Source organism: Oncorhynchus kisutch, unplaced genomic scaffold (genome assembly GCF_002021735.2).
Source record: "Oncorhynchus kisutch isolate 150728-3 unplaced genomic scaffold, Okis_V2 Okis01b-Okis20b_hom, whole genome shotgun sequence".
NCBI classification, from domain to species: Eukaryota; Metazoa; Chordata; class Actinopteri; order Salmoniformes; family Salmonidae; genus Oncorhynchus; species Oncorhynchus kisutch.
This window is the reverse complement of record NW_022261978.1, coordinates 10584791-10612281: the sequence shown is the minus strand read 5'-3', so window position 1 is coordinate 10612281 and position 27491 is coordinate 10584791. Positions and strand designations below refer to the sequence as shown.

Sequence of the window (27491 nt, the reverse complement as noted above, 5' to 3'; positions counted from 1 at the left end):
TTAGAGAGAGACAACCAGGGTAGTAAAACTTGGTTTGGATGAAAAGCTAAAACCATAAAACTATCCCTTTAAGACAAGTGATCATATTTGATTGTTCACTTTTCTGTCATCTTAGATTGTTTGTGTAGTTTGACATTTCTGGCCATTGGCTGATTTTTCTAACACTCCCAGTTACCTTAAACATTAAAAACACTCCCAGTTACCTTAAACATTAAAAACACTCCCAGTTACCTTAAACATTAAAAACACTCCCAGTTACCTTAAACATTAAAAACACTCCCAGTTATCTTAAACATTAAAAACACTCCCAGTTACCTTAAACATTAAAAACACTCCCAGTTACCTTAAACATTAAAAACACTCCCAGTTACCTTAAACATTAAAAACACTCCCAGTTACCTTAAACATTAAAAACACTTCCAGTTGATATGAGACATATTGACATGTGAAGACATGTAGAAAAATAATGTGGACATATAACTGTGATAATAATATAAAATTGACAACTGTCAATGGAGTTTGCAGCCTTACCCGTTTCTCAGTCGATTCTGTTGAGACTGTATCATGGCCTTCATGTCCATCCATCTAACACAGCAGACAGAAACTCTGGTGATCGCTAGGAAACCTTCTAGCAGCCCTTTATACAGCCTTACCCGTTTCTCAGTCGATTCTGTTGAGACTGAATCATGGCCTTCATGTCCATCCATCTAACACAGCAGACAGAAACTCTGGTGATCGCTAGGAAACCTTCTAGCAGCCCTTTATACAGCCTTACCCGTTTCTCAGTCGATTCTGTTGAGACTGTATCATGGCCTTCATGTCCATCCATCTAACACAGCAGACAGAAACTCTGGTGATCGCTAGGAAACCTTCTAGCAGCCCTTTATACAGCCTTACCCGTTTCTCAGTCGATTCTGTTGAGACTGTATCATGGCCTTCATGTCCATCCATCTAACACAGCAGACAGAAACTCTGGTGATCGCTAGGAAACCTTCTAGCAGCCCTTTATACAGCCTTACCCGTTTCTCAGTCGATTCTGTTGAGACTGTATCATGGCCTTCATGTCCATCCATCTAACACAGCAGACAGAAACTCTGGTGATCGCTAGGAAACCTTCTAGCAGCCCTTTATACAGCCTTACCCGTTTCTCAGTCGATTCTGTTGAGACTGTATCATGGCCTTCATGTCCATCCATCTAACACAGCAGACAGAAACTCTGGTGATCGCTAGGAAACCTTCTAGCAGCCCTTTATACAGCCTTACCCGTTTCTCAGTCGATTCTGTTGAGACTGTATCATGGCCTTCATGTCCATCCATCTAACACAGCAGACAGAAACTCTGGTGATCGCTAGGAAACCTTCTAGCAGCCCTTTATACAGCCTTACCCGTTTCTCAGTCGATTCTGTTGAGACTGTATCATGGCCTTCATGTCCATCCATCTAACACAGCAGACAGAAACTCTGGTGATCGCTAGGAAACCTTCTAGCAGCCCTTTATACAGCCTTACACGTTTCTCAGTCGATTCTGTTGAGACTGTATCATGGCCTTCATGTCCATCCATCTAACACAGCAGACAGAAACTCTGGTGATCGCTAGGAAACCTTCTAGCAGCCCTTTATACAGCCTTACCCGTTTCTCAGTCGATTCTGTTGAGACTGTATCATGGCCTTCATGTCCATCCATCTAACACAGCAGACAGAAACTCTGGTGATCGCTAGGAAACCTTCTAGCAGCCCTTTATACAGCCTTACCCGTTTCTCAGTCGATTCTGTTGAGACTGTATCATGGCCTTCATGTCCATCCATCTAACACAGCAGACAGAAACTCTGGTGATCGCTAGGAAACCTTCTAGCAGCCCTTTATACAGCCTTACCCGTTTCTCAGTCGATTCTGTTGAGACTGTATCATGGCCTTCATGTCCATCCATCTAACACAGCAGACAGAAACTCTGGTGATCGCTAGGAAACCTTCTAGCAGCCCTTTATACAGCCTTACCCGTTTCTCAGTCGATTCTGTTGAGACTGTATCATGGCCTTCATGTCCATCCATCTAACACAGCAGACAGAAACTCTGGTGATCGCTAGGAAACCTTCTAGCAGCCCTTTATACAGCCTTACCCGTTTCTCAGTCGATTCTGTTGAGACTGTATCATGGCCTTCATGTCCATCCATCTAACACAGCAGACAGAAACTCTGGTGATCGCTAGGAAACCTTCTAGCAGCCCTTTATACAGCCTTACCCGTTTCTCAGTCGATTCTGTTGAGACTGTATCATGGCCTTCATGTCCATCCATCTAACACAGCAGACAGAAACTCTGGTGATCGCTAGGAAACCTTCTAGCAGCCCTTTATACAGCCTTACCCGTTTCTCAGTCGATTCTGTTGAGACTGTATCATGGCCTTCATGTCCATCCATCTAACACAGCAGACAGAAACTCTGGTGATCGCTAGGAAACCTTCTAGCAGCCCTTTATACAGCCTTACCCGTTTCTCAGTCGATTCTGTTGAGACTGTATCATGGCCTTCATGTCCATCCATCTAACACAGCAGACAGAAACTCTGGTGATCGCTAGGAAACCTTCTAGCAGCCCTTTATACAGCCTTACCCGTTTCTCAGTCGATTCTGTTGAGACTGTATCATGGCCTTCATGTCCATCCATCTAACACAGCAGACAGAAACTCTGGTGATCGCTAGGAAACCTTCTAGCAGCCCTTTATACAGCCTTACCTGTTTCTCAGTCGATTCTGTTGAGACTGTATCATGGCCTTCATGTCCATCCATCTAACACAGCAGACAGAAACTCTGGTGATCGCTAGGAAACCTTCTAGCAGCCCTTTATACAGCCTTACCCGTTTCTCAGTCGATTCTGTTGAGACTGTATCATGGCCTTCATGTCCATCCATCTAACACAGCAGACAGAAACTCTGGTGATCGCTAGGAAACCTTCTAGCAGCCCTTTATACAGCCTTACCAGTTTCTCAGTCGATTCTGTTGAGACTGTATCATGGCCTTCATGTCCATCCATCTAACACAGCAGACAGAAACTCTGGTGATCGCTAGGAAACCTTCTAGCAGCCCTTTATACAGCCTTACCCGTTTCTCAGTCGATTCTGTTGAGACTGTATCATGGCCTTCATGTCCATCCATCTAACACAGCAGACAGAAACTCTGGTGATCGCTAGGAAACCTTCTAGCAGCCCTTTATACAGCCTTACCCGTTTCTCAGTCGATTCTGTTGAGACTGTATCATGGCCTTCATGTCCATCCATCTAACACAGCAGACAGAAACTCTGGTGATCGCTAGGAAACCTTCTAGCAGCCCTTTATGCAGCCTTACCCGTTTCTCAGTCGATTCTGTTGAGACTGTATCATGGCCTTCATGTCCATCCATCTAACACAGCAGACAGAAACTCTGGTGATCGCTAGGAAACCTTCTAGCAGCCCTTTATACAGCCTTACCCGTTTCTCAGTCGATTCTGTTGAGACTGTATCATGGCCTTCATGTCCATCCATCTAACACAGCAGACAGAAACTCTGGTGATCGCTAGGAAACCTTCTAGCAGCCCTTTATACAGCCTTACCTGTTTCTCAGTCGATTCTGTTGAGACTGTATCATGGCCTTCATGTCCATCCATCTAACACAGCAGACAGAAACTCTGGTGATCGCTAGGAAACCTTCTAGCAGCCCTTTATACAGCCTTACCTGTTTCTCAGTCGATTCTGTTGAGACTGTATCATGGCCTTCATGTCCATCCATCTAACACAGCAGACAGAAACTCTGGTGATCGCTAGGAAACCTTCTAGCAGCCCTTTATACAGCCTTACCTGTTTCTCAGTCGATTCTGTTGAGACTGTATCATGGCCTTCATGTCCATCCATCTAACACAGCAGACAGAAACTCTGGTGATCGCTAGGAAACCTTCTAGCAGCCCTTTATACAGCCTTACCCGTTTCTCAGTCGATTCTGTTGAGACTGTATCATGGCCTTCATGTCCATCCATCTAACACAGCAGACAGAAACTCTGGTGATCGCTAGGAAACCTTCTAGCAGCCCTTTATACAGCCTTACCCGTTTCTCAGTCGATTCTGTTGAGACTGTATCATGGCCTTCATGTCCATCCATCTAACACAGCAGACAGAAACTCTGGTGATCGCTAGGAAACCTTCTAGCAGCCCTTTATACAGCCTTACCCGTTTCTCAGTCGATTCTGTTGAGACTGTATCATGGCCTTCATGTCCATCCATCTAACACAGCAGACAGAAACTCTGGTGATCGCTAGGAAACCTTCTAGCAGCCCTTTATACAGCCTTACCCGTTTCTCAGTCGATTCTGTTGAGACTGTATCATGGCCTTCATGTCCATCCATCTAACACAGCAGACAGAAACTCTGGTGATCGCTAGGAAACCTTCTAGCAGCCCTTTATACAGCCTTACCTGTTTCTCAGTCGATTCTGTTGAGACTGTATCATGGCCTTCATGTCCATCCATCTAACACAGCAGACAGAAACTCTGGTGATCGCTAGGAAACCTTCTAGCAGCCCTTTATACAGCCTTACCCGTTTCTCAGTCGATTCTGTTGAGACTGTATCATGGCCTTCATGTCCATCCATCTACCACAGCAGACAGAAACTCTGGTGATCGCTAGGAAACCTTCTAGCAGCCCTTTATACAGCCTTACCTGTTTCTCAGTCGATTCTGTTGAGACTGTATCATGGCCTTCATGTCCATCCATCTAACACAGCAGACAGAAACTCTGGTGATCGCTAGGAAACCTTCTAGCAGCCCTTTATACAGCCTTACCCGTTTCTCAGTCGATTCTGTTGAGACTGTATCATGGCCTTCATGTCCATCCATCTAACACAGCAGACAGAAACTCTGGTGATCGCTAGGAAACCTTCTAGCAGCCCTTTATACAGCCTTACCCGTTTCTCAGTCGATTCTGTTGAGACTGTATCATGGCCTTCATGTCCATCCATCTAACACAGCAGACAGAAACTCTGGTGATCGCTAGGAAACCTTCTAGCAGCCCTTTATACAGCCTTACCCGTTTCTCAGTCGATTCTGTTGAGACTGTATCATGGCCTTCATGTCCATCCATCTAACACAGCAGACAGAAACTCTGGTGATCGCTAGGAAACCTTCTAGCAGCCCTTTATACAGCCTTACCCGTTTCTCAGTCGATTCTGTTGAGACTGTATCATGGCCTTCATGTCCATCCATCTAACACAGCAGACAGAAACTCTGGTGATCGCTAGGAAACCTTCTAGCAGCCCTTTATGCAGCCTTACCCGTTTCTCAGTCGATTCTGTTGAGACTGTATCATGGCCTTCATGTCCATCCATCTAACACAGCAGACAGAAACTCTGGTGATCGCTAGGAAACCTTCTAGCAGCCCTTTATACAGCCTTACCCGTTTCTCAGTCGATTCTGTTGAGACTGTATCATGGCCTTCATGTCCATCCATCTAACACAGCAGACAGAAACTCTGGTGATCGCTAGGAAACCTTCTAGCAGCCCTTTATACAGCCTTACCTGTTTCTCAGTCGATTCTGTTGAGACTGTATCATGGCCTTCATGTCCATCCATCTAACACAGCAGACAGAAACTCTGGTGATCGCTAGGAAACCTTCTAGCAGCCCTTTATACAGCCTTACCTGTTTCTCAGTCGATTCTGTTGAGACTGTATCATGGCCTTCATGTCCATCCATCTAACACAGCAGACAGAAACTCTGGTGATCGCTAGGAAACCTTCTAGCAGCCCTTTATACAGCCTTACCTGTTTCTCAGTCGATTCTGTTGAGACTGTATCATGGCCTTCATGTCCATCCATCTAACACAGCAGACAGAAACTCTGGTGATCGCTAGGAAACCTTCTAGCAGCCCTTTATACAGACTTACCCGTTTCTCAGTCGATTCTGTTGAGACTGTATCATGGCCTTCATGTCCATCCATCTAACACAGCAGACAGAAACTCTGGTGATCGCTAGGAAACCTTCTAGCAGCCCTTTATACAGCCTTACCCGTTTCTCAGTCGATTCTGTTGAGACTGTATCATGGCCTTCATGTCCATCCATCTAACACAGCAGACAGAAACTCTGGTGATCGCTAGGAAACCTTCTAGCAGCCCTTTATACAGCCTTACCCGTTTCTCAGTCGATTCTGTTGAGACTGTATCATGGCCTTCATGTCCATCCATCTAACACAGCAGACAGAAACTCTGGTGATCGCTAGGAAACCTTCTAGCAGCCCTTTATACAGCCTTACCCGTTTCTCAGTCGATTCTGTTGAGACTGTATCATGGCCTTCATGTCCATCCATCTAACACAGCAGACAGAAACTCTGGTGATCGCTAGGAAACCTTCTAGCAGCCCTTTATACAGCCTTACCCGTTTCTCAGTCGATTCTGTTGAGACTGTATCATGGCCTTCATGTCCATCCATCTAACACAGCAGACAGAAACTCTGGTGATCGCTAGGAAACCTTCTAGCAGCCCTTTATACAGCCTTACCCGTTTCTCAGTCGATTCTGTTGAGACTGTATCATGGCCTTCATGTCCATCCATCTAACACAGCAGACAGAAACTCTGGTGATCGCTAGGAAACCTTCTAGCAGCCCTTTATACAGCCTTACCCGTTTCTCAGTCGATTCTGTTGAGACTGTATCATGGCCTTCATGTCCATCCATCTAACACAGCAGACAGAAACTCTGGTGATCGCTAGGAAACCTTCTAGCAGCCCTTTATACAGCCTTACCTGTTTCTCAGTCGATTCTGTTGAGACTGTATCATGGCCTTCATGTCCATCCATCTAACACAGCAGACAGAAACTCTGGTGATCGCTAGGAAACCTTCAAGCAGCCCTTTATACAGTAGCTGTGTCCACAGGAAGTAGTCACTTCAGTAGCTTCAGACAGATGAACACCTGATCACAGGAAGTAGTCACTGCAGTAGCTTCAGACAGATGAACACCTGATCACAGGAAGTAGTCACTTCAGTAGCTTCAGACAGATGAACACCTGATCAAGTCCGAGGCCTCTGTTGATACACAAACTACCAGTCTGAGCAGTGGCGTGTCAGCGGAAGTTATAACTGATTATTCTGAGGAGTAGGAGCAGCTTCCACCTAACTCATCTGTATACTGTGAAAGGTAACTTCCTGTTTTTGTGGAACCCTAAGACTAAGGACAGAAAGTAATTGCATTGGGTTATAGAGTAAAAACATATATATATATTTTAAAGCAGGAAATATGTTGATCTGCGCTCGCTCTCTCTCCATGTGGTGGTCATGTGACCAGGAAGCAGACAAGAACAAGCCGCAGTGTTCCACATTGCCGCTGTCAACGGAATCGAGGACCAACTGCACATAATAGATGGGAAAATAGAAGAGAATTACTAAAGCTATTGTTTCGGCTTGAGCAAAGAGGATGTAGGATTATCCCGACCAGGCTAAACTAGGATAGCTAGAAGAAGCCTAATCATTTCAAACATTATTATCCAGGCGATTTTTTTTCTTCCAGCCTGTCTTGTTTCGATCAGTTTTGAAAATTGTGTTGCGGCAAAAATATTGCTATGCATTTTATAACATTTTATAAAATGGCGGTTATTTTATAGCATTTTATAACCCCTCAGCCACACTCAAGGTACTAAACGACATCATAACCGCCATCGATAAAAGACAGTACTGTGCAGCCGTCTTCATCGACCTCGCCAAGGCTTTCGACTCTGTCAATCACCATATTCTTATCGGCAGACTCAGTAGCCTCGGTTTTTCGGATGACTGCCTTGCCTGGTTCACCAATTACTTTGCAGACAGAGTTCAGTGTGTCAAATCGGAGGGCATGCTGTCCGGTCCTCTGGCAGTCTCTATGGGGGTGCCACAGGGTTCAATTCTCGGGCCGACTCTTTTCTCTGTGTATATCAATGATGTTGCTCTTGCTGCGGGCGATTCCCTGATCCACCTCTACGCAGACGACACCATTCTATATACTTTCGGCCCGTCTTTGGACACTGTGCTATCTAACCTCCAAACAAGCTTCAATGCCATACAACACTCCTTCCGTGGCCTCCAACTGCTCTTAAACGCTAGTAAAACCAAATGCATGCTTTTCAACCGGTCGCTGCCTGCACCTGCATGCCCGACTAGCATCACCACCCTGGATGGTTCCGACCTAGAATATGTGGACGTCTATAAGTACCTAGGTGTCTGGCTAGACTGCAAACTCTCCTTCCAGACTCATATCAAACATCTCCAATCGAAAATCAAATCAAGAGTCGGCTTTCTATTCCGCAACAAAGCCTCCTTCACTCAAGCCGCCAAGCTTACCCTAGTAAAACTGACTATCCTACCGATCCTCGACTTCGGCGATGTCATCTACAAAATGGCTTCCAACACTCTACTCAGCAAACTGGATGCAGTCTATCACAGTGCCATCCGTTTTGTCACTAAAGCACCTTATACTACCCACCACTGCGACTTGTATGCTCTAGTCGGCTGGCCCTCGCTACATATTCGTCGCCAGACCCACTGGCTCCAGGTCATCTGCAAGTCTATGCTAGGTAAAGCTCCGCCTTATCTCAGCTCACTGGTCACGATGGCAACACCCATCCGTAGCACGCGCTCCAGCAGGTGTATCTCACTGATCATCCCTAAAGCCAACACCTCATTTGGCCGCCTTTCGTTCCAGTACTCTGCTGCCTGTGACTGGAACGAATTGCAAAAATCGCTGAAGTTGGAGACTTTCATCTCCCTCACCAACTTCAAACATCAGCTATCTGAGCAGCTAACCGATCGCTGCAGCTGTACATAGTCTATTGGTAAATAGCCCACCCTTTTCACCTACCTCATCCCCGTACTGTTTTTATTTACTTTTCTGCTCTTCTGCACACCAATATCTCTACCTGTACATGACCATCTGATCTTTTATCACTCCAGTGTTAATCTGCAAAATTGTAATTATTTGCCTACCTCCTCATGCCTTTTGCACACATTGTATATAGACCCCCCCTTCGTTTTCTACTGTGTTATTGACTTGTTAATTGTTTACTCCATGTGTAACTCTTTGTTGTATGCTCACACTGCTATGCTTTATCTTGGCCAGGTCGCAGTTGCAAATGAGAACTTGTTCTCAACTAGCCTACCTGGTTAAATAAAGGTGAAATAAAATAAAATAAAAAATAAAAAAATAACCCTGGTTGTACGGACAGAATCTGCGTAGAGGAGAGAGTATTAGCTGTTACTTTAATAAAAAATAAAAATATGTATGTACAGGACAGGTCAAATAAGAACAAATTGTTGTTTATAATGACGGCCTGGTAAGAGGCAAAAGGCCTCTCAAAAGTGGTAAGAAGTAAGTGTAACAGTATAACTTTAGTCCGTCCCCTCGCCCATACCCGGGCCCCTCTGCACACATCAACATCAGTCACCCACGAAGCATCGTTACCCATCGCTCCACAAAAGCCGCGGCCCTTGCAGGGCAAGGGGAATCACTACTTCAAGGTCTCAGAGCAAGTGACGTCACCGATTGAAACGCTATTTAGCGCGCACCACCGCCATTTCACATCCGTTACATAAGAAAACAAATATCTGGTTATTTTGTTATGACATATTGTTTGGCAGAATAAACACGGTGTAGTGAATATTTTGCAAAATTGCGTTACCCACTCCAGTCAGCAGGTGGCGATGTGAGTCTTTCAAGTTTGTTTTATTGCGTGACGTATAATCTAGTGGACGGAGCGGGAAGCTTTTTCAACAGCAAGACGGACTCGTCAACAGTTAGCTTGCTAGCAAACATACAAACCAAAGCTCTTTTCACTATTTTGTGTATATTAGGGTTTTAAGCACACAGTCTGGCTGCTTACTAGTTATTAAATGTCAAAAATATGTTGTTAGTCAGCTAAGTTGCCTACCACTACGCTAGTCGCGAATGCTAATTAACTAGCTAGCCAACTAACATCCACCACCATGAGCTCAATAAGCTACTGGACCCCTATTAAAGAAGAGGTCTGCTGGTCGGAAAAAGAAGCTCTGGGGCTGAACATTATCATGAAAGAGGAAGAGGAGGATGATATCACCGTGAAAGGCGAGGATCCGGAGATGACTGTCACAGGGAAAGGGGAGGAAGAAGCTGTGTTAGTGAAGGAGGGAGAGGAGGGGGAGATGACTGTCACATGGAAAGGGGAGGAAGAAGCTGTGTTAGTGAAGGAGGAGGGGGAGATGACTGTCACATGGAAAGGGGAGGAAGAAGCTGTGTTGGTGAAGGAGGAAGAGGACGTTTTTAGAGTGAAAGAGGAGGAAGAAAAGGAAGATATGACTGTCACGGTGAAAGAGGAGGAGGAGGGTGAAGAGGAGGAGACTGGAGATCTGATTAACACCAGTGAGTACTGTCTTAAAAACAGTGGCACAAACTCTGCAGTTGTTTAAAAAAATAATGTTTTTTAAGGGGTATTGTACTGAAGTTCTACACTTGAATAATGTATTTTGTATTGTAGGAATTGTTAAAGCTACAAAGACAGAGGGCCATCAACAAAACGTTAACATTGAAAAACAGCATCGCTATAGGGAGAGAAGAAAACGCCCAGATTGGAGAAAATGCCTTAGGTCCGTAGTATTTGAGTTAGGCCTATAAGGTTAGACAGACCGATCCAATTGAAATCTCTATGGCGTTATTGAATTGAAAAAACTCAACCCTGTGGATTATTGTGAAATGGCTAGCTAGTTAGCTGGGTGTGCGCTAATAGTGTTTCAAACGTCACTCGCTCTGAGATTTGGAGTAGTTGTTCCCCTTGCAAGGGCCGCGGCTTTTGTGGAGCGATGGGTAATGCTGCTTCGAGTGTGGCTGTTGTCGATGGGTTCCTGGTTCGAGCCCAGGTAGGGGCGAGGAAAAGGATGGAAGCAATACTGTTACACTGGCAATACTATAGTGCCTATAAGAACATCCAATAGTCAAAGGTATGTGAAATACAAATGGTATAGAGAGAAATAGTCCTATAAATACTATATTAACTACAACCTAAAACATCTTACCTTGGAATATTGAAGTCTCATGTTAAAAGGAACCACCAGCTTTCATATGTTCTCATGTTCTGAGCAAGGAACTCAAACGTTAGCTTTTTTACATGGCACATATTGCCATTTATTTACTTCTCCGACACTTTGTTTTTGCATTATTTAAACTAAATTGAACATGTTTCATTATTTATTTGATGCTAAATTGATTTTATTGATGTATTATATTAAGTGAAAATAAGTGTTAATTCAGTATTGTTGTAATTGTCATTATTACAAATACATTTTAAAATCGGCCGAGTAATCGGTATCGGCTTTTTTGGTCCTCCAATAATCAGTATCTGTATCGGCGTTGAAAAATCATAATCGGTCGACCTCTAGTTGAAACAGTCCTTTATAGTGTGTTGATAATAATCCACAGGGTTGAAACAGTCCTTAACCTCTCTGGGATCGTTCTGGACGCTAGCGTCCCACCTCGCCAACAGCCAGTGAAATTGCAGGGTGCCAAATTCAAACAACAGAAATCAATTTTTTTAAATTCCTCAAACATACAAGTATTATCCACCATTTTAAAGATACACTTCTCGTTAATCTTCTCGTTAAATTGTAGGCCCTGTTCAGAGATATTAATGCCTCTTGTAAGACCCTATGATTGTTCACACAGGAGAGAGACACGACTATCCTGGATCCTCTGGGGAGCCTCAACAACATCCTGATGCTGACGAGGAAGAGAAGAGTCTCTCCAGATCAGAACACCAGATGGTACAGCTTGGTCTGGTCTAGCATACAGCTTGCTCTATCGGGGGCTGGGTTTCTGTAAGGCACTTTATGACAACAGTGACATCAGCATCCATAATGATATGTGTCTGTGTCCCCTCTTTATGGTTACCAGGACAACGCTAGCCCTTCCACCCTCCCGGAGTCCCTGTATCGTGCCTCTCCCGGTAGCACCTTACTGCTGGGTATGAAGAGGTTGTCTGTGCTGCTGGTGGACTGCAGGAAAACAATGGGGCTGAGTGGAACTGTGAGAGGAGGAGAAGAGAAGAAAGGATCAGATTTGACTCATCAAAGTAAGTTCTGTAGTTTAGTTTGAACAAATACAATAGATCTGTCCACTGGTATCTGTTACCAGGACAACCAGCAGAGTTCTGTTAGTTGACAGGAAGATAGACTGGTGGATATGGATGTTATGAATATCATAACACTGAAAAAGGATTCTGCCAATGAAAAGAGAGAAACCAGTAGACCATATAAAACCTTGATGAAAGTCAGCTTTAGAGAGAAACCAATAGAACATATAAAACCTTGATGAAAGTTAAGCTTTAGAGAGAAAGTTTCAAGATGATCTGATGTAAGGTGCTTGTTTTACAAAACCTTTTCCTAAAAACATAATGGATGTTACATTGCCTGTCCCAGTCAACCCCCCTCTCTAATGATGAAACATTATGGATGTTACATTGCCTGTCCCAGTCAACCCCCCTATCTTTACAAGACTCTAGAACAGGCACACTAAACTCCAGACACTTCAATGTGGTCTGTATTGCCTCATTACCATCTGATCTACAAATATATTATTCTACACTACTGGTCAAAAGCTTTAGAACATTGAAACTCATTGAAGTTTATTTTATTTTAATTTGGACTTTTCTATTGTAGAATAATAATAAGTGAAGGCATCAAAACTATTAAAAAACACATGGAATTCAAACAACAGAAATATAAATATTTAATAACAGTCATATAAATACAAGTGTAATACATCAAAATAATGCTTAACTTCTTGTTAATCCAGCCCCGGTGTCAGTTTACAAAAAGGCTTTACGGCGAAAGCAAACCATGTGATTATCTGAGGATAGCGCCCCACATACAAAAACATGAAACCCAGATTTCAAGCAGTTGCGACACGATAGTTAGAAATAGCGATATAATATATGCATTACCTTTGAGGATCTTCTTCTGTTGGCACTCCAAAAGGTCCCAGATACATCACAAATGGTCATTTTGTTTGATAAAGTCCTTCTTTATATCCATAAAAACTCAGTTCAGCTGGCACCCTTCAGTCAATAATCCACCGATTTCCCTTCATCAAAATGCATACAAATGAATGAACCCCAAACGTTACTCATAAACTTATCCAAACAAGTCAAAACAACATTTATAATTAAACCTTAGATACCCTAATATGTAAATAATCTATAAAATTGAAGACCGAGAATAGTTATTGTCTTTACCTGAGACAAACAAAAAGAACGCGCTCTCTTGGCCATGCGCTTGGAAACACTACAGCCAATATGGGAGCCACTTAGAAAAACTACAACTTCTCCCTCATTTAAAAAAAAAAAACAGCCTGAAACTCTCTCAAGACTGTTGACATCTAGTGGAAGCCCAAAGAACTACAATCTGGGAGAATTTCGCCCCATAATAAAAGTGCCAGCCATTGAAATCAGTGATATGCTGATTTTTTTTTTTGGGGGGGGGGGTTTGTCCTCAGGGTTTCGCCTGCCATTTCAGTTCTGTTATACTCACAGACATTAATCTAACGGTTTTGGAAACTTTAGAGTGTTTTCTATCCAAATCTACCAATTATATGCTTATCCTAGCTTCTTGGCCTGAGTAGCAGGCGGTTTACTTTGGGAACGCTTTTCATCCGGACGTCAAAATACCGCAACCCAAAGAGGTTTTAACACTTGTTTGAGGTCTAAACTATTATTCTACAATGCAGAAAATAGTAAAAATAAAGAATAACCCTTTAGTAGGTGAGTCCAAACTTTTGACTGGTGTTGTACATTCAATTCCATGGCAACAGCTCCAGTGGACATTCCTGTAGTCAGCATGCCAATTGCCCGCTCCCTCTGAGACAACTGTGGCATGGTTGTGTGACACAACTGCACATGTTAGAGTGGCCTTTTATTATCCCCAGCACAAGGTGCACCTGTGTAATAATCAAGCTGTTCAATCAGCTTCTTGATATGCCACACCTGTGAGGTGGATGGATTATCTTGGCAAAGAATAAATGTTCACTAACAGGGATGTTAAGAATTCTGCCATCTTTTTTTCAGCTCATGTAACATCCAACACTTTACATGCTGCGTTTAGATTTTTGTTTATTGTAGCTACTATCAGTTTTAGGAACATCTAAACAAAATATTTCACTTTATTTTTTACTTTACACAAAATATGACATCAGCGATAATCAAAATGTTGAAAACCTGTGAACGTCTAAATAAGAAATTGGTCCATTTAAATAGCAGGTGTCGAACCCTTTCAACAACGGAGAGATTTTTACTGATGTGCTTTGTGTCTTCGACGTAAAAACAAGTTTTGGACTAACACTTTAAATTACTTATTTACTTATTTTATGTTTAACCTCTCTAGGGTACGTGAGACGGTAGCGTCCTCTTCAGCAGGCAGTGAAACTGCAGGGCGCCAATTTCAAAACAACAGAAATCCCATAATTAAAATTCCTCAAACATACAAGTATTATACACCATTTTAAAGATACACTTGTTGTAAATCCAACCACAGTGACCGTGATGCGATTATGTTAGGACAGCGCCTAGCCACAGAAAACCATACAACCATTTTCCAACCAAGGAGAGGTGTCACAAAAGTCAGAAATAGCGTTCAAATGAATCACTTACCTTTGATTATCTTCATCTGATGGCACTCCCAGGTCTCCATGTTAGACAATAAATGTTAGTTTTGTTCCATAAAGTTCATCTTTATGTCCAAATACCTCCTTTTTGTTTGGGCGTGTAGTCCATTCTATTACAGTTCGTAGAAACATGTCAAACGATGTATATAATCAATCTTTAGGATGTTTTTATCATAAATCTTCAATAATATTCCAACTGGACTATTCTGTTGTTTCATTAGAAATGAAAGGGAACAGAGCTCATGGCCACGCGCTATAAACAACTAAAGGCTTTCAGCTGAGCCACCTGCTTTGAGTGGTCTTATTCTCTCCCCTTTCACAATAGAAGACTGGTGACATCTAGTGGAAGCCTTAGGAAGTGCAATCTGACCCCATAGACACAGGATATTAGAGAGGCAATCGCTTTTTTTAAAACTACGAACCTCAGATTTCCCACTTTTTGGTTGGATTTGTTCTCAGGTTTTTGGCTGCCGTATGAGTTCTGTTATACTCACAGATATTATTTTAACAGTTTTGGAAACTTTAGAGTGTTTTCTATCCAAATCTACTAATTATATGCATAATCTAGCTTCTGGGCCTGAGAATAAGGCAGTTTACTCTGGGCACGCTTTTCATCCAAACTTCCCAATGCTGCCCCCTATCCCAAGAAGTTTATAGTGTGTTGATGATGATAATCCACAGGGTTGAAACAGTCCTTTATAGTGTGTTGTTGATGATAATCTACAGGGTTGAAACAGTCCTTTATATTGTGTTGATGATAATCCACAGGGTTGAAACAGTCCTTTATTGTGTGTTGTTGATGATAATAATCCACAGGGTTGAAACAGTCCTTTTTGGTGTGTTGTTGATGATAATAATCCACAGGGTTGAAACAGTCCTTTATAGTGTGTTGTTGATGATAATAATCCACAGGGTTGAAACAGTCCTTTATAGTGTGTTGATGATAATCCACAGGGCTGAAACAGTCCTTTATAGTGTGTTGTTGATGATAACCCACAGGGTTGAAACAGTCCTTTATAGTGTATTGATGATAATGTTAGGCTAGTAGCCATGGGTTAATGATGTCCCTCTGTTCCAAACCAAATGGTAGGCTAGTAGCCATGGGTTAATGATGTCCCTCTGTTCCAAACCAAATGGTAGGCTAGTAGCCATGGGTTAATGATGACCGTATGCTTATATGCTTTTCTTCCAGTGGAGATTAGTTTATAAATTACCTGGCTGGGCTGTGGGGCAGTGGAGATTAGTTTATAAATGGCCTGGCTGGGCTGTGGGACAGTGGAGATTAGTTTATAAATGGCCTGGCTGGGCTGTGGGACAGTGGAGATTAGTTTATAAATGGCCTGGCTGGGCTGTGGGACAGTGGAGATTAGTTTATAAATGGCCTGGCTGGGCTGTGGGACAGTGGAGATTAGTTTATAAATGGCCTGGCTGGGCTGTGGGACAGTGGAGATTAGTTTATAAATGGCCTGGCTGGGCTGTGGGACAGTGGAGATTAGTTTATAAATGGCCTGGCTGGGCTGTGGGACAGTGGAGATTCGTTTATAAATGGCCTGGCTGGGCTGTGGGACAGTGGATCTTTTGGGATAATTCAAATGGAACTTTTAACATGTATTACCAGTGGATTATTGCAAATGTGTATCAACCAATCAGCATTCAGGATCCATTCAGGATCCAAACTACTTATTTTCGAATGAGGAATCTAGACTTGATTAAACCGCATAAGACATTTTTATCATGTGTAGGTTTCATTCATTTTGTTTTAACCAAATACTATGTTTGTCTTTGACAGGAGAGAGGCCAGACTCTCGCTCTGACACTAGGAAGAGTCCTACAGGGGAATCGGCCCCAGTGACATCCAAACCAGCAAGACCCCACCACTGTTCCCAGTGTGGAAAGCGATTTATCCGGTTAGGGCACCTGAAACAACATAAGAGAACACATACAGGGGAGAAGCCATTCCAATGCTCCCAGTGTGGAAAGGGTTTTGGACAGTCAAGTGATCTAAAAGTGCATGAAAGAATACACACTGGAGAGAAGCCGTATCAATGCTCACAGTGTGAAAATACATTTTTCTCATCAGGGGACCTGAAATCACATGAGAAAACACACTTAGTAGAGAGGCCTTTCCAGTGCTCCCAGTGTGGAAAGGGATTTATCCAGTCATCGCATCTGAAAGAGCATGAAAGAATACACACAGGAGAGAAGCCATTCCAATGCTCCCAGTGTGGAAAGAGTTTTACCCAGAGAGGGAAGCTGACAAATCATGAAAGAAGACATACAGGTGAGAAGCCTCATCACTGCTCTCAGTGTGGAAAGGGTTTTGGACAGTCAGGGCATTTAAAAGTGCATGAAAGAACACACACTGGAGAGAAGCCATATCAATGCTCCCAGTGTGAAAAGAAGTTTTTGTCATCAGGGTACCTGAAATCACATGAGAAAACACACTTAGTAGAGAGGCCTTTCCAATGCTCCCAGTGTGGAAAGGGATTTATCCAGTCATCGCATCTGAAAGACCATGAAAGAATACACACAGGAGAGAAGCCATTCCAATGCTCCCAGTGTGGCAAGAGTTTTACCCAGAGAGGGAAGCTGAAAGATCATGAAAGAACACATACAGGGGAGAAGCCTCATCACTGCTCTCAGTGTGGAAAGGGTTTTGGACAGTCAGGGCATTTAAAAGTGCATGAAAGAACACACACTGGAGAGAAGCCATATCAATGCTCCCAGTGTGAAAAGAAATTTTTCTCATCAGGGGACCTGAAATCACATGAGAGAACACACTTAGTAGAGAGGCCTTTCCAATGCTCTCAGTGTGGAAAGGGATATATTCACTCATGGCATCTGAAAGAGCATATGAGAATACACATGAGAACAACCATTCCAGTGCTCTCAGTGTGGAAAGGGGTTTAACTGGGTAGTGAGCCTGAAAACACATAAAATGACACACACAGGAGAGAAGCCTTTCCACTGCTCCCAGTGTGGAAAAAGTTTGGCCCATTTAGGGAATCTAAAAACACACGAGAGGGCACACTCAGGAGAGAAGCCTCACCTCTGTTCCCAGTGTGGAAAGGGTTTTGTTCAGTTAGTGCACCGAAAAACACACGAGAGGACACACACATGAGTGTAGCCTCACCTTTGCTCCCAGTGTAGAAAGGGTTTTCTTCAGTTAAGGGGCCTGAAAGAAAATGAGAGACAGATGAAGGTAGAAGACGCCATTGGAGCAGGGCTTCATTCATTTCAAAACCAGTGTTTACATCACCTAGATATGAAAAAACAACCAGTTGAATAATGGAATGTATTTACAAATTCTTCAACTACATATCATATTAAGATTTTGAAAGACGGTACAATAATAAATATTACAATTATTTGGATGTATTTAAAATAGTTGTGAATGTACTTAGTAGTAGTTTAAAAAAAAGTAACAAACAACTTCACACGTACAGGTCTTATTTCACTGTTTAATCACAATATACAGCCCAACTCTACATTGGTGTCCCATCTGGTGTGGCTTCTTCTACTCATCTGCTTCTTTCAGATTTTTGACAAGCTTTCCATTGTACCTGGTAGAGCAATTGGTGAGATGTTTAATCAGTCCTCTCATTTATTTTTTAAACCTTTATTTAACTAGGCAAGTCAGTTAAAGAACAAATTCACTGTACCTGATTTGTACCTTGTCAGTTCGGGGGTTTGAACTTGCAACCTTCCCGGTTACTAGTCCAATTCTCTAACCACTAGGCTACCCTGCCACCCCACCCTTCTGATGTATGGAATGATGTAGCTGTGCTGTGATGATTTCGAATCCTTGCTGCACGCAATCTGTGGCAAGCATGTAGGAGCAGTATAGACCTTGTCTGTTCATTATATACATCTACATGATGTATTGTTACACCATGTAGGAGCAGTATAGACCTAGTCTGTTCATTATATACATCTACATGATGTATTGTTACACCATGTAGGAGCAGTATAGACCTAGTCTGTTCATTATATACATCTACATGATGTATTGTTACACCATGTAGGAGCAGTATAGACCTAGTCTGTTCATTATATACATGATGTATTGTTACACCATGTAGGAGCAGTATAGACCTAGTCTGTTCATTATATACATCTACATGATGTATTGTTACACCATGTAGGAGCAGTATAGACCTAGTCTGTTCATTATATACATCTACATGATGTATTGTTACACCATGTAGGAGCAGTATAGACCTAGTCTGTTCATTATATACATCTACATGATGTATTGTTACACCATGTAGGAGCAGTATAGACCTAGTCTGTTCATTATATACATCTACATGATGTATTGTTACACCATGTAGGAGCAGTATAGACCTAGTCTGTTCATTATATACATCTACATGATGTATTGTTACACCATGTAGGAGCAGTATAGACCTAGTCTGTTCATTATATACATCTACATGATGTATTGTTATACTATGTAGGAGCAGTATAGACCTAGTCTGTTCATTATATACATCTACATGATGTATTGTTACACTATGTAGGAGCAGTATAGACCTAGTCTGTTCATTATCTACATGATGTATTGTTATACTATGTAGGAGCAGTATAGACCTAGTCTGTTCATTATATACATCTACATGATGTATTGTTATACTATGTAGGAGCAGTATAGACCTAGTCTGTTCATTATATACATGATGTATTGTTATACTATGTAGGAGCAGTATAGATCCAGCTGCATATTGTGAGATGATCTGTTTGATGATTGATATCCTAAATGCAGATGTGTAGTATAGTAGCCTATGTTTTATAAACTTGCTCATTAAAAATCTGTTCTGATCAACACATGCTTCTCTTTTGTATGTATCCATATAGTTTAAATAAAAATACATGAAAAATAAAAGTTTTGTTTGAAAATAAAAAATAAAATAAAGATTTTTACCACGTTTACGTGCTAGTCGGAACTAGGAAACTTGCGTTCAACTAATCAGCAAGTCAGGAATGTTTGAGTTTCCTCGTTCAGCGCATTACCAACTTCAGCCGGTAGTAAATGGTGTGGCCAGTGTGACGTATAATCTAGTGGACGGGACGCTTCCTCAACAACAGCTAGTCGGTTACCTCGGTAACCAACATAGCCGAAACATTGAAGCTCTTCACCTTTTACTGCAAAGGGGGCTAAATCAGGGTCACACAGAGTGATTCTTGGTTTTGGGTTTGTTTATTACACTCTATATACATCAGAGAAGAAATATAACAAAACTGTTTGACATAGAAACACCAGATTTTTGTCGGGATGTTTGAATGAGCCTTTATTTACAATGAAATTCGGAAATAAATTTAAATAAATAAATAATTGCAGCATAAATGACTGCAGGAAATGGCTACAGCGCTTTCTGCGTATATTTGCCGCTGTGTTTTAAACGCACTTCTCTCGGATATGGCTGGTTGTCCCATTTAATGTCATATTTACTTTACTGGTTGCTAGCTGGCTTGCTTTGGTAGCCAGACACTAGACTATCAAATATATTTATAACTGGCAACCCACTGGGCACAGACGTCAATTCAAGGTCTATTCCACTTTGGTTCAATTGTAATTTTAATTGAAATTACGTGTAAAGCCGAGACACTCCATTTCGTATGATATGTTACGAATTTCTATTTGTTGTGGCTAACATTAGCTAGGCTAGTGGTTGGGTTTATGGGGTTAGGGTTAAGGTTGGGGTTAAGATTCCTAACAGGGTTGATACCTAACAGGGTTGATTCCTAACAGGGTTTATTCATAATGTACAAATCCCTATCCAGCCTCGACATTTGAGGAAATTCATATCTGTAAGAAGTAAGACAACTGGTTGTTTAACAATTATTATTTAACAATTATTGTTTTTACGTTTTCCAGAATATTGTTTTTGTTCAACTGTATTACTCACTCCAGCCAGCAGGTGACGATGAGTCTTTCAGGTGATGCCTCTTCCGTGACGTATAATGTAGTGGACGGGATATTTTTTCGACAACAGCAATTCAGCAACCTCGGTAGAGTGCTAGCCAACATAAAACTAAAACATTGAAGCCTTTTGGCCATTTTTGTGTATATTAACCTCAGTGTTTTAAGCACACTGTCTGCGTATTTACAAATTACTCTATTTAATTTACTATTTACGTTGTTAGCTATGTAGCTAAGTAACATTAGGCTAATGCTAACTAGCTTTCTAACATCCTCGACCATGAGTTCACTAAGCTACTCCCTCCCTGCTAAAGAAGAGGAGAAAGAAGCCCCCGTGAAAGAGGAGAAGGGAGAGGAGGCTGTCACAGTTAAACAAGAAGTAGAGGATGAGGCTGTTACAGTGAAAGAGGAAGAATTTACATTGAAAGAGGAAGAAGTTACGGTGAAAGAAGAGGAAGAATCTTTAAGAGTGAAAGAGGGAATGAAGGAGGAGGGGGAGATTACTGTCACATTGGAGAAGACTGGAGATCTGATTAACACCAGTAAGTGCTGTTTTAAAAACAGTGGAACAAACTCTGTAGTTATTTTAACAATTGAACTCATGTGCAGTGTTAAAGACTGCCGTCAAGTGCTTCGTGCTTCTACACCTGCATTGCTTGCTGTTTGGGGTTTTATGCTGGGTTTCTGTACAGCACTTTGAGATATCAGCTGATGTAAGAAGAGCTATATAAATACATTTGATTTGGTCAAATGAGCCGTAATTCGCAAAAGGCGGTCAAGTCACCCATCTGTTTCTGCCTGAATTTGATTTTAAGTGGATAGACGACACTTTACGGTAGCGCGTGTTTTCTGTGAGGGGAAACTGAGTCGGGGGTTCTCTAATGCGCAGATAGAAACGACAGCTACAAATGATTCCAAGCAAACAGTTTCACGTATTCAAGCTTCCATAAGCAAAAAGAAACCAAATCATTTGGTTCATTTTCGCACCTTTTAATTTTTTATATTTGACCTTTATTTAACTAGACATGTCAGTTAAGAACAAAATGTTATTTTCAATGACGGCCTAGGAACAGTGGGTTCAACAACAACTGCCTTGTTCAGTGGCAGAACGACAGATTTTTTACTTGTCATCTCAGGGATTTGATCTTGTAACCTTTCGGCTACTGGTCCAATGATCTAACCGCCCCACTGGGCTACCTGCCGATCTTAACAAAAATTAACTTTGGTATCAGGGGTAGAGTGAGTCTGCTTCATCAAGTACTGAGTTAAGGGTCTGAATACTTATGTAAATCAGTTCCAGATTTTGTTTAAATACATTTGCAAAAATGTATACAAACCTGTTTTCGCTTTGTCATTGTGGGGTATTGTGTGTAGAATAAAAATCTTAGTAAAATAAATGTAATCCTTTTTAGAACAAGGCTGTAATGTAACAAAATGTGGAAAAAGTCAAGGGGTCTGTATAAAAGAGTGCAAAATATCCAATCAGAAATTATTATTTTCTCTGTTGAACATTGGATGATCTGGGCCAATAGCTGAAGTCTATTTTTATAGCGGACACTCGGGTGTCTTATTGCTCACATCGCTCCATTTGATCCAGTGTTGAGGCTCAGCGGAGTGGATGTGTTGTTTCCTCCCTTCACCACCTGGGGGCGGTGATACGACTTGGTCTATTAAGACACTCAGTTTAATGCCGGTTAGATTTCTCGTGCCGCGCTATTTCATGATCAAACAATGCATACATCTAACAGGGTTCTAGGCTTTATCAGAAAGTTACACGTTGTTTCTGAATAACCTAAAACATGGGAACCCTCAAGTAATAATGAGAGAGGGAAGGAACAATAGCAATATATAAAAAATCACATGAGAAATTTGAACAAACCTTTATAACAAAGCATTATCAAGACAGAAATGATGCATGCAAGCCCCGCCCCCAATTGGAACCAAACGACCAAAAAATAACCTACTAATTTAAATATCATAACAGTATTAAGACAAAATTCAAGTTATGACGAGTATTTTCCAAACTGTTCTAATGAAGTGTTTTAAAATCCTAATGTTGCAGCTTTTAAAATGTGAATCATTTTGGAAAGTCTGATTCTATGCTATTTGTCAATCACATATATATATATTCGGAATGACAAATCTCACAGGAAGTGAGATTGAGAAAACAATACCAAGATGGAAAAATTCAATGAGGAGTGAAATGCAAACTGAGGCCACAGCGGAGGAAAGCTGAGGATATAAATGATGTGTCGTTGGCCTAGGACTATTAGATAACCAGTTGGGGCTACTACACAGCTCATTACTACCACAGATAACCACATAGGGCTACTACACAGCTCATTACTACCACAGATAGGGCTACTACACAGCTCATTACTACCACAGATAGGGCTACTACACAGCTCATTACTACCACAGATAACCAGAATACAGGCTACTACACAGCTCATTACTACCACAGATAGGGCTACTACACAGCTCATTACTACCACAGATAACCACATAGGGCTACTACACAGCTCATTACTACCACAGATAATCAGATAGGACTACTACACAGCTCATTACTACCACAGATAACCAGAATACAGGCTACTACACAGCTCATTACTACCACAGATAACCACATAGGGCTACTACACAGCTCATTACTACCACAGATAACCACATAGGGCTACTACACAGCTCATTACTACCACAGATAACCACATAGGGCTACTACACAGCTCATTACTACCACAGATAACCAGAATACAGGCTACTACACAGCTCATTACTACCACAGATAACCAGAATACAGGCTACTACACAGCTCATTACTACCACAGATAACCACATAGGGCTACTACACAGCTCATTACTACCACAGATAGGGCTACTACACAGCTCATTACTACCACAGATAGGGCTACTACACAGCTCATTACTACCACAGATAACCAGATAGGGCTACTACACAGCTCATTACTACCACAGATAGGGCTACTACACAGCTCATTACTACCACAGATAACCACATAGGGCTACTACACAGCTCATTACTACCACAGATAATCAGATAGGGCTACTACACAGCTCATTACTACCACAGATAACCAGAATACAGGCTACTACACAGCTCATTACTACCACAGATAACCACATAGGGCTACTACACAGCTCATTACTACCACAGATAACCACATAGGGCTACTACACAGCTCATTACTACCACAGATAACCACATAGACCTTGGCTACTACACAGCTCATTACTACCACAGATAATCAGATAGGGCTACTACACAGCTCATTACTACCACAGATAACCAGAATACAGGCTACTACACAGCTCATTACCACCACAGCTCCACTAGAGTTGGAATGGGCTAAAAGATTTGGCTCCACTAAATATAGTTTGTCAATGCCATGATTCCTCTCGTCCTTCCTGTAGAAATGCAAGTCATTTTCAGTCAACCTTCAGCTTTTGGAAAAGTAAAAAATGACTCCTACTTATTCAAATTACACCAAGATTCTTTTAAATTAGATTTTTTTTTTTGTAATCTGGCCTCGGGTTATTCAATCACATGTATTTATAAAGCCCTTTTTACATCAGCCGATGTCACAAAGTGCTGTACAGAAACCCAGCCTAAAACCCCAAACAGCAAGCAATGCAGATGTAGAAGCACGGTGGCTAGAAAAACTCTCTAGAAAGGCCGGAACTCAGGAAGAAACCTAGAGAGGAACCAGGCTCTGAGGGGTGGCCAGTCCTCTTCTGGCTGTGCCAGGTGGAGATTATAACACTACATGGCCAAGATGTTCAAACGATCATAGATGACCAGCAGGGTCAAATAATAATATTGAGGGATCTGATTTAAATTCAACCTCCCCGCAAGATAGTTGTGGAGGTTTCATGCAGGTCTCTATTTAAATAAACACTATGTCTTTTGCAGGAGAAAGACCAGACTCAGAGGAACCAGAGACGTCCAAACCAGCAAGACGACACCACTGCTCCCACTGTGGAAAGGGTTTTAACCAGTTAGGGGACCTGAAAACACACGAGAGAATACATACAGGAGAAAAGCCATACCACTGCTCCAAGTGTGAAAAAGGTTTTAACCAGTTAGGAAACTTGAAGCGGCATGAGAGAATACATACAGGAGAAAAGCCGTACCACTGCTCCCACTGTGGAAAGGGTTTTAACCAGTTGTGGGACCTGAAAGGCCACAAGACTTTGCACACAGCGGAGAAGCCTTATCACTGCTCCCTTTGCGGAAAGAGTTTTACCGTGTTAGGGAGCTTGAAAATACATGAGATAAATCACACAAGGGAGAAGCCTTACCACTGCTCCCAGTGTGAAAACAGTTTTACCGAGTTAGGGAGCCTGAAAATACACGAGAGAATACACACAGGAGAGAAGCCTTACTACTGCTCCCAGTGTGGAAAGAGATTTACCCAGTTAGGAAGTCTGAAAGAGCATAAGATACTGCATACAAGGGAGAAGCCTTACCCCTGCTCCCTTTGTGTAAAGAGATTTTCCTCATCAGGGTGCCTGAAAAGACATGAGAGGACACACACAGGCGATAAACCTTTCCAATGCTCCCAGTGTGGAAAGAGTTTTTCCATGTTAGCGAGCCTGAAAAGACACGAGAGGACACACACAGGAAATAAGACTCATCACTGCCCCCAGTGTGGAAAGAGTTTTAACCTTAAAGAATACCTGAAAGTGCATGAGAGAATACACACAGGGGAGAAGCTAGAGAAGCATTTCCACTGCTCCCAGTGTGGAAAGAGTTTTTTCTTGTTAGCGAGCCTGAAAAGACATGTGAGGACACACACAGGAAATAAGCCTCATCACTGCTCCCAGTGTGGAAAGAGTTTTAAGCTGAAAGGACAACTGAACCAGCATGAGAGAATACACACAGGGGAGAAGCCATACCACTGCTCCCAATGTGAAAAGAGTTTTGCCTGGTTAGGGGACCTGAGAAGACATGAGAGGACGCACACGGGAGAGAAGCCTCATCACTGCTCCCAGTGTGGAAAGAGTTTTACCCAGTTAAGACACATGAAAAGACATGAGATAATACACACAGGAGATACGAACGTAGGCTGAACAGTGGGACATAGGACAGATGTAGGCTGCTGAACAGTAGGACATAGGACAGATATAGACTGAACAGAGGACAGATGAAGGCCCAATACATGGTGGGACAGTAGTCCCCAGACACTCTGAATGTGTCTTGACTTTCCAGTGTTTTCCCTCCTGCAGGTATTATAAAGGATTGTGTTTGTGGATGTGTTTTCTGGGTGAGGGTTTGGTTTGTGCCCGAGCACAGCTGATTCAAATAACCAACTCATCATCAAGCTTTTCTTATTTGAATGGGCTGTGTAGTGTTAGAGAACCTGATAAGAATACAGAGGTTTTGTTCTGGCTGTTGTTTTTGACTGAGAATTGTTTTGACTTTTCTCTTTTCCTTTAAGTTGTTGAAATGTTCTCGGAATCACTGACCTTCACATCTTAAAGTAATGATGGACTATCATTTAGCTGTCTTCAGTATACCACCCCTACCTTGTCACAACACAACTGATTGGCTCAAATGCATTAAGAAGGAAAGAAATTCCACAAATTAACTTTTAACAAGGCACACCTGTTAATTGAAATACATTCCGGGTGACATCCTCATGAAGCTGGTTGAGAGAATGCCAAGAGTGTGCGAAGCTGTCATCAAGACAAAGGGTGGCTACTTTGAAGAATCTCAAATATAAAATAATATTTTGATTTGTTTAACACTTTTTTGGCTACTAAATGATTCCATATGTGTAATTTCATAGTTTTGATGTCTTCACTATTATTCTACAATGTATAAAGTAGTAAAAATTAAGAAAAACCCTTGAATGAGTGTGTCCAAACTTTGACTGGTACTATATATGTATGTATGAGTATTTATAAGTGTATGTACAGTTGAAGTCGGAAGTTTACATACACTTAGGTTGGAGTCATTAAAACTAGTTTTTCATCCACTCCACAAATTTCTTGTTAACAAACTATAGTTTTGGCAAGTCGGTTAGGAGATCTACTGTGTGCATGACACAGGTATTTTTTCCAACAATTGTTTACAGACAGATTATTTCACTTATAATTTATAATATCTTTAGAAGCTTCTGATAGGCTAATTGACATCATTTGAGTCAATTGGAGGTGTACCTGTGGATGTATTTCAAGGCCTACCTTCGAACTCAATGTCTCTTTGCTTGACATAATGGGAAAAAAAAATACAATCTGAGACCTCAGAAAAAAAATGGTAGACCTCCACAAGTCTGGTTCGTCCTTGGGAGCAATTTACAAACGCCCTAAGGTACCACGTTCATCACGACAAACAATAGTACGCAAGTATAAACACCATGGGACCACGCAGCCGTCATACCGCTCAGGAAGGAGACACGTTCTGTCTCCTAGAGATGAACGTACTTTGGTGCGAAAAGTGCAAATCAATCCCAGAACAACAGCAAAGGACCATGTGAAGATGCTGGAGGAAACAGGTACAAAAGTATCTATATCCACAGTAAAACGAGTCCTATATCGACATAATCTGAAAGACTGCTCAGCACGGTGTAACAGCGTTCTTCGTTTGTCGAAAGAGAGAACCGAAATGCAGCGTGGTGGTTACTCATGTCTTTAATGAAAAAAATGACGGTACATGAAATAACGATAAATACAAAAAACAGCAAACGGAACGTGAAACCTAATTACAGCCTATCTGGTGAAACTACACAGAGACAGGAACAATCACCCACGAAAGACAAAGCGAACTCAGGCTACCTAAATACGGTTCCCAATCAGAGGCAACGAGAAGCACCTGACTGCTGATTGAGAACCGCCTCAGGCAGCCAAGCCTATACATCACCCCTAATCAGCCGCGATCCCAAAT

The 27491-nt window shown here is 41.9% G+C and overlaps 2 protein-coding genes across 2 annotated transcripts; both read left to right on the top strand.

Annotated features, from left to right (window-relative positions):
* Positions 1-9490: 9490 nt before the first annotated feature.
* On the top strand, positions 9491-19485 carry LOC116358839 (zinc finger protein 2 homolog). Its single transcript, XM_031811081.1, has 4 exons — positions 9491-10371; positions 11668-11713; positions 12030-12073; positions 16448-19485. Exons 1-4 carry the CDS (start codon positions 9960-9962, stop codon positions 17566-17568), a joined length of 1623 nt encoding a protein of 540 aa, XP_031666941.1. The 5' UTR covers positions 9491-9959; the 3' UTR covers positions 17569-19485.
* A 1166-nt stretch (positions 19486-20651) lies between these two features.
* Positions 20652-26444, top strand: LOC116358932 (zinc finger protein 878-like). The gene is made up of 2 exons (XM_031811366.1): positions 20652-21123; positions 24516-26444. The coding sequence occupies exons 1-2, from the start codon at positions 20832-20834 to the stop codon at positions 25673-25675; spliced, it is 1452 nt and encodes a 483-aa protein (XP_031667226.1). The 5' UTR covers positions 20652-20831; the 3' UTR covers positions 25676-26444.
* The last annotated feature ends 1047 nt before the right edge of the window (positions 26445-27491 follow it).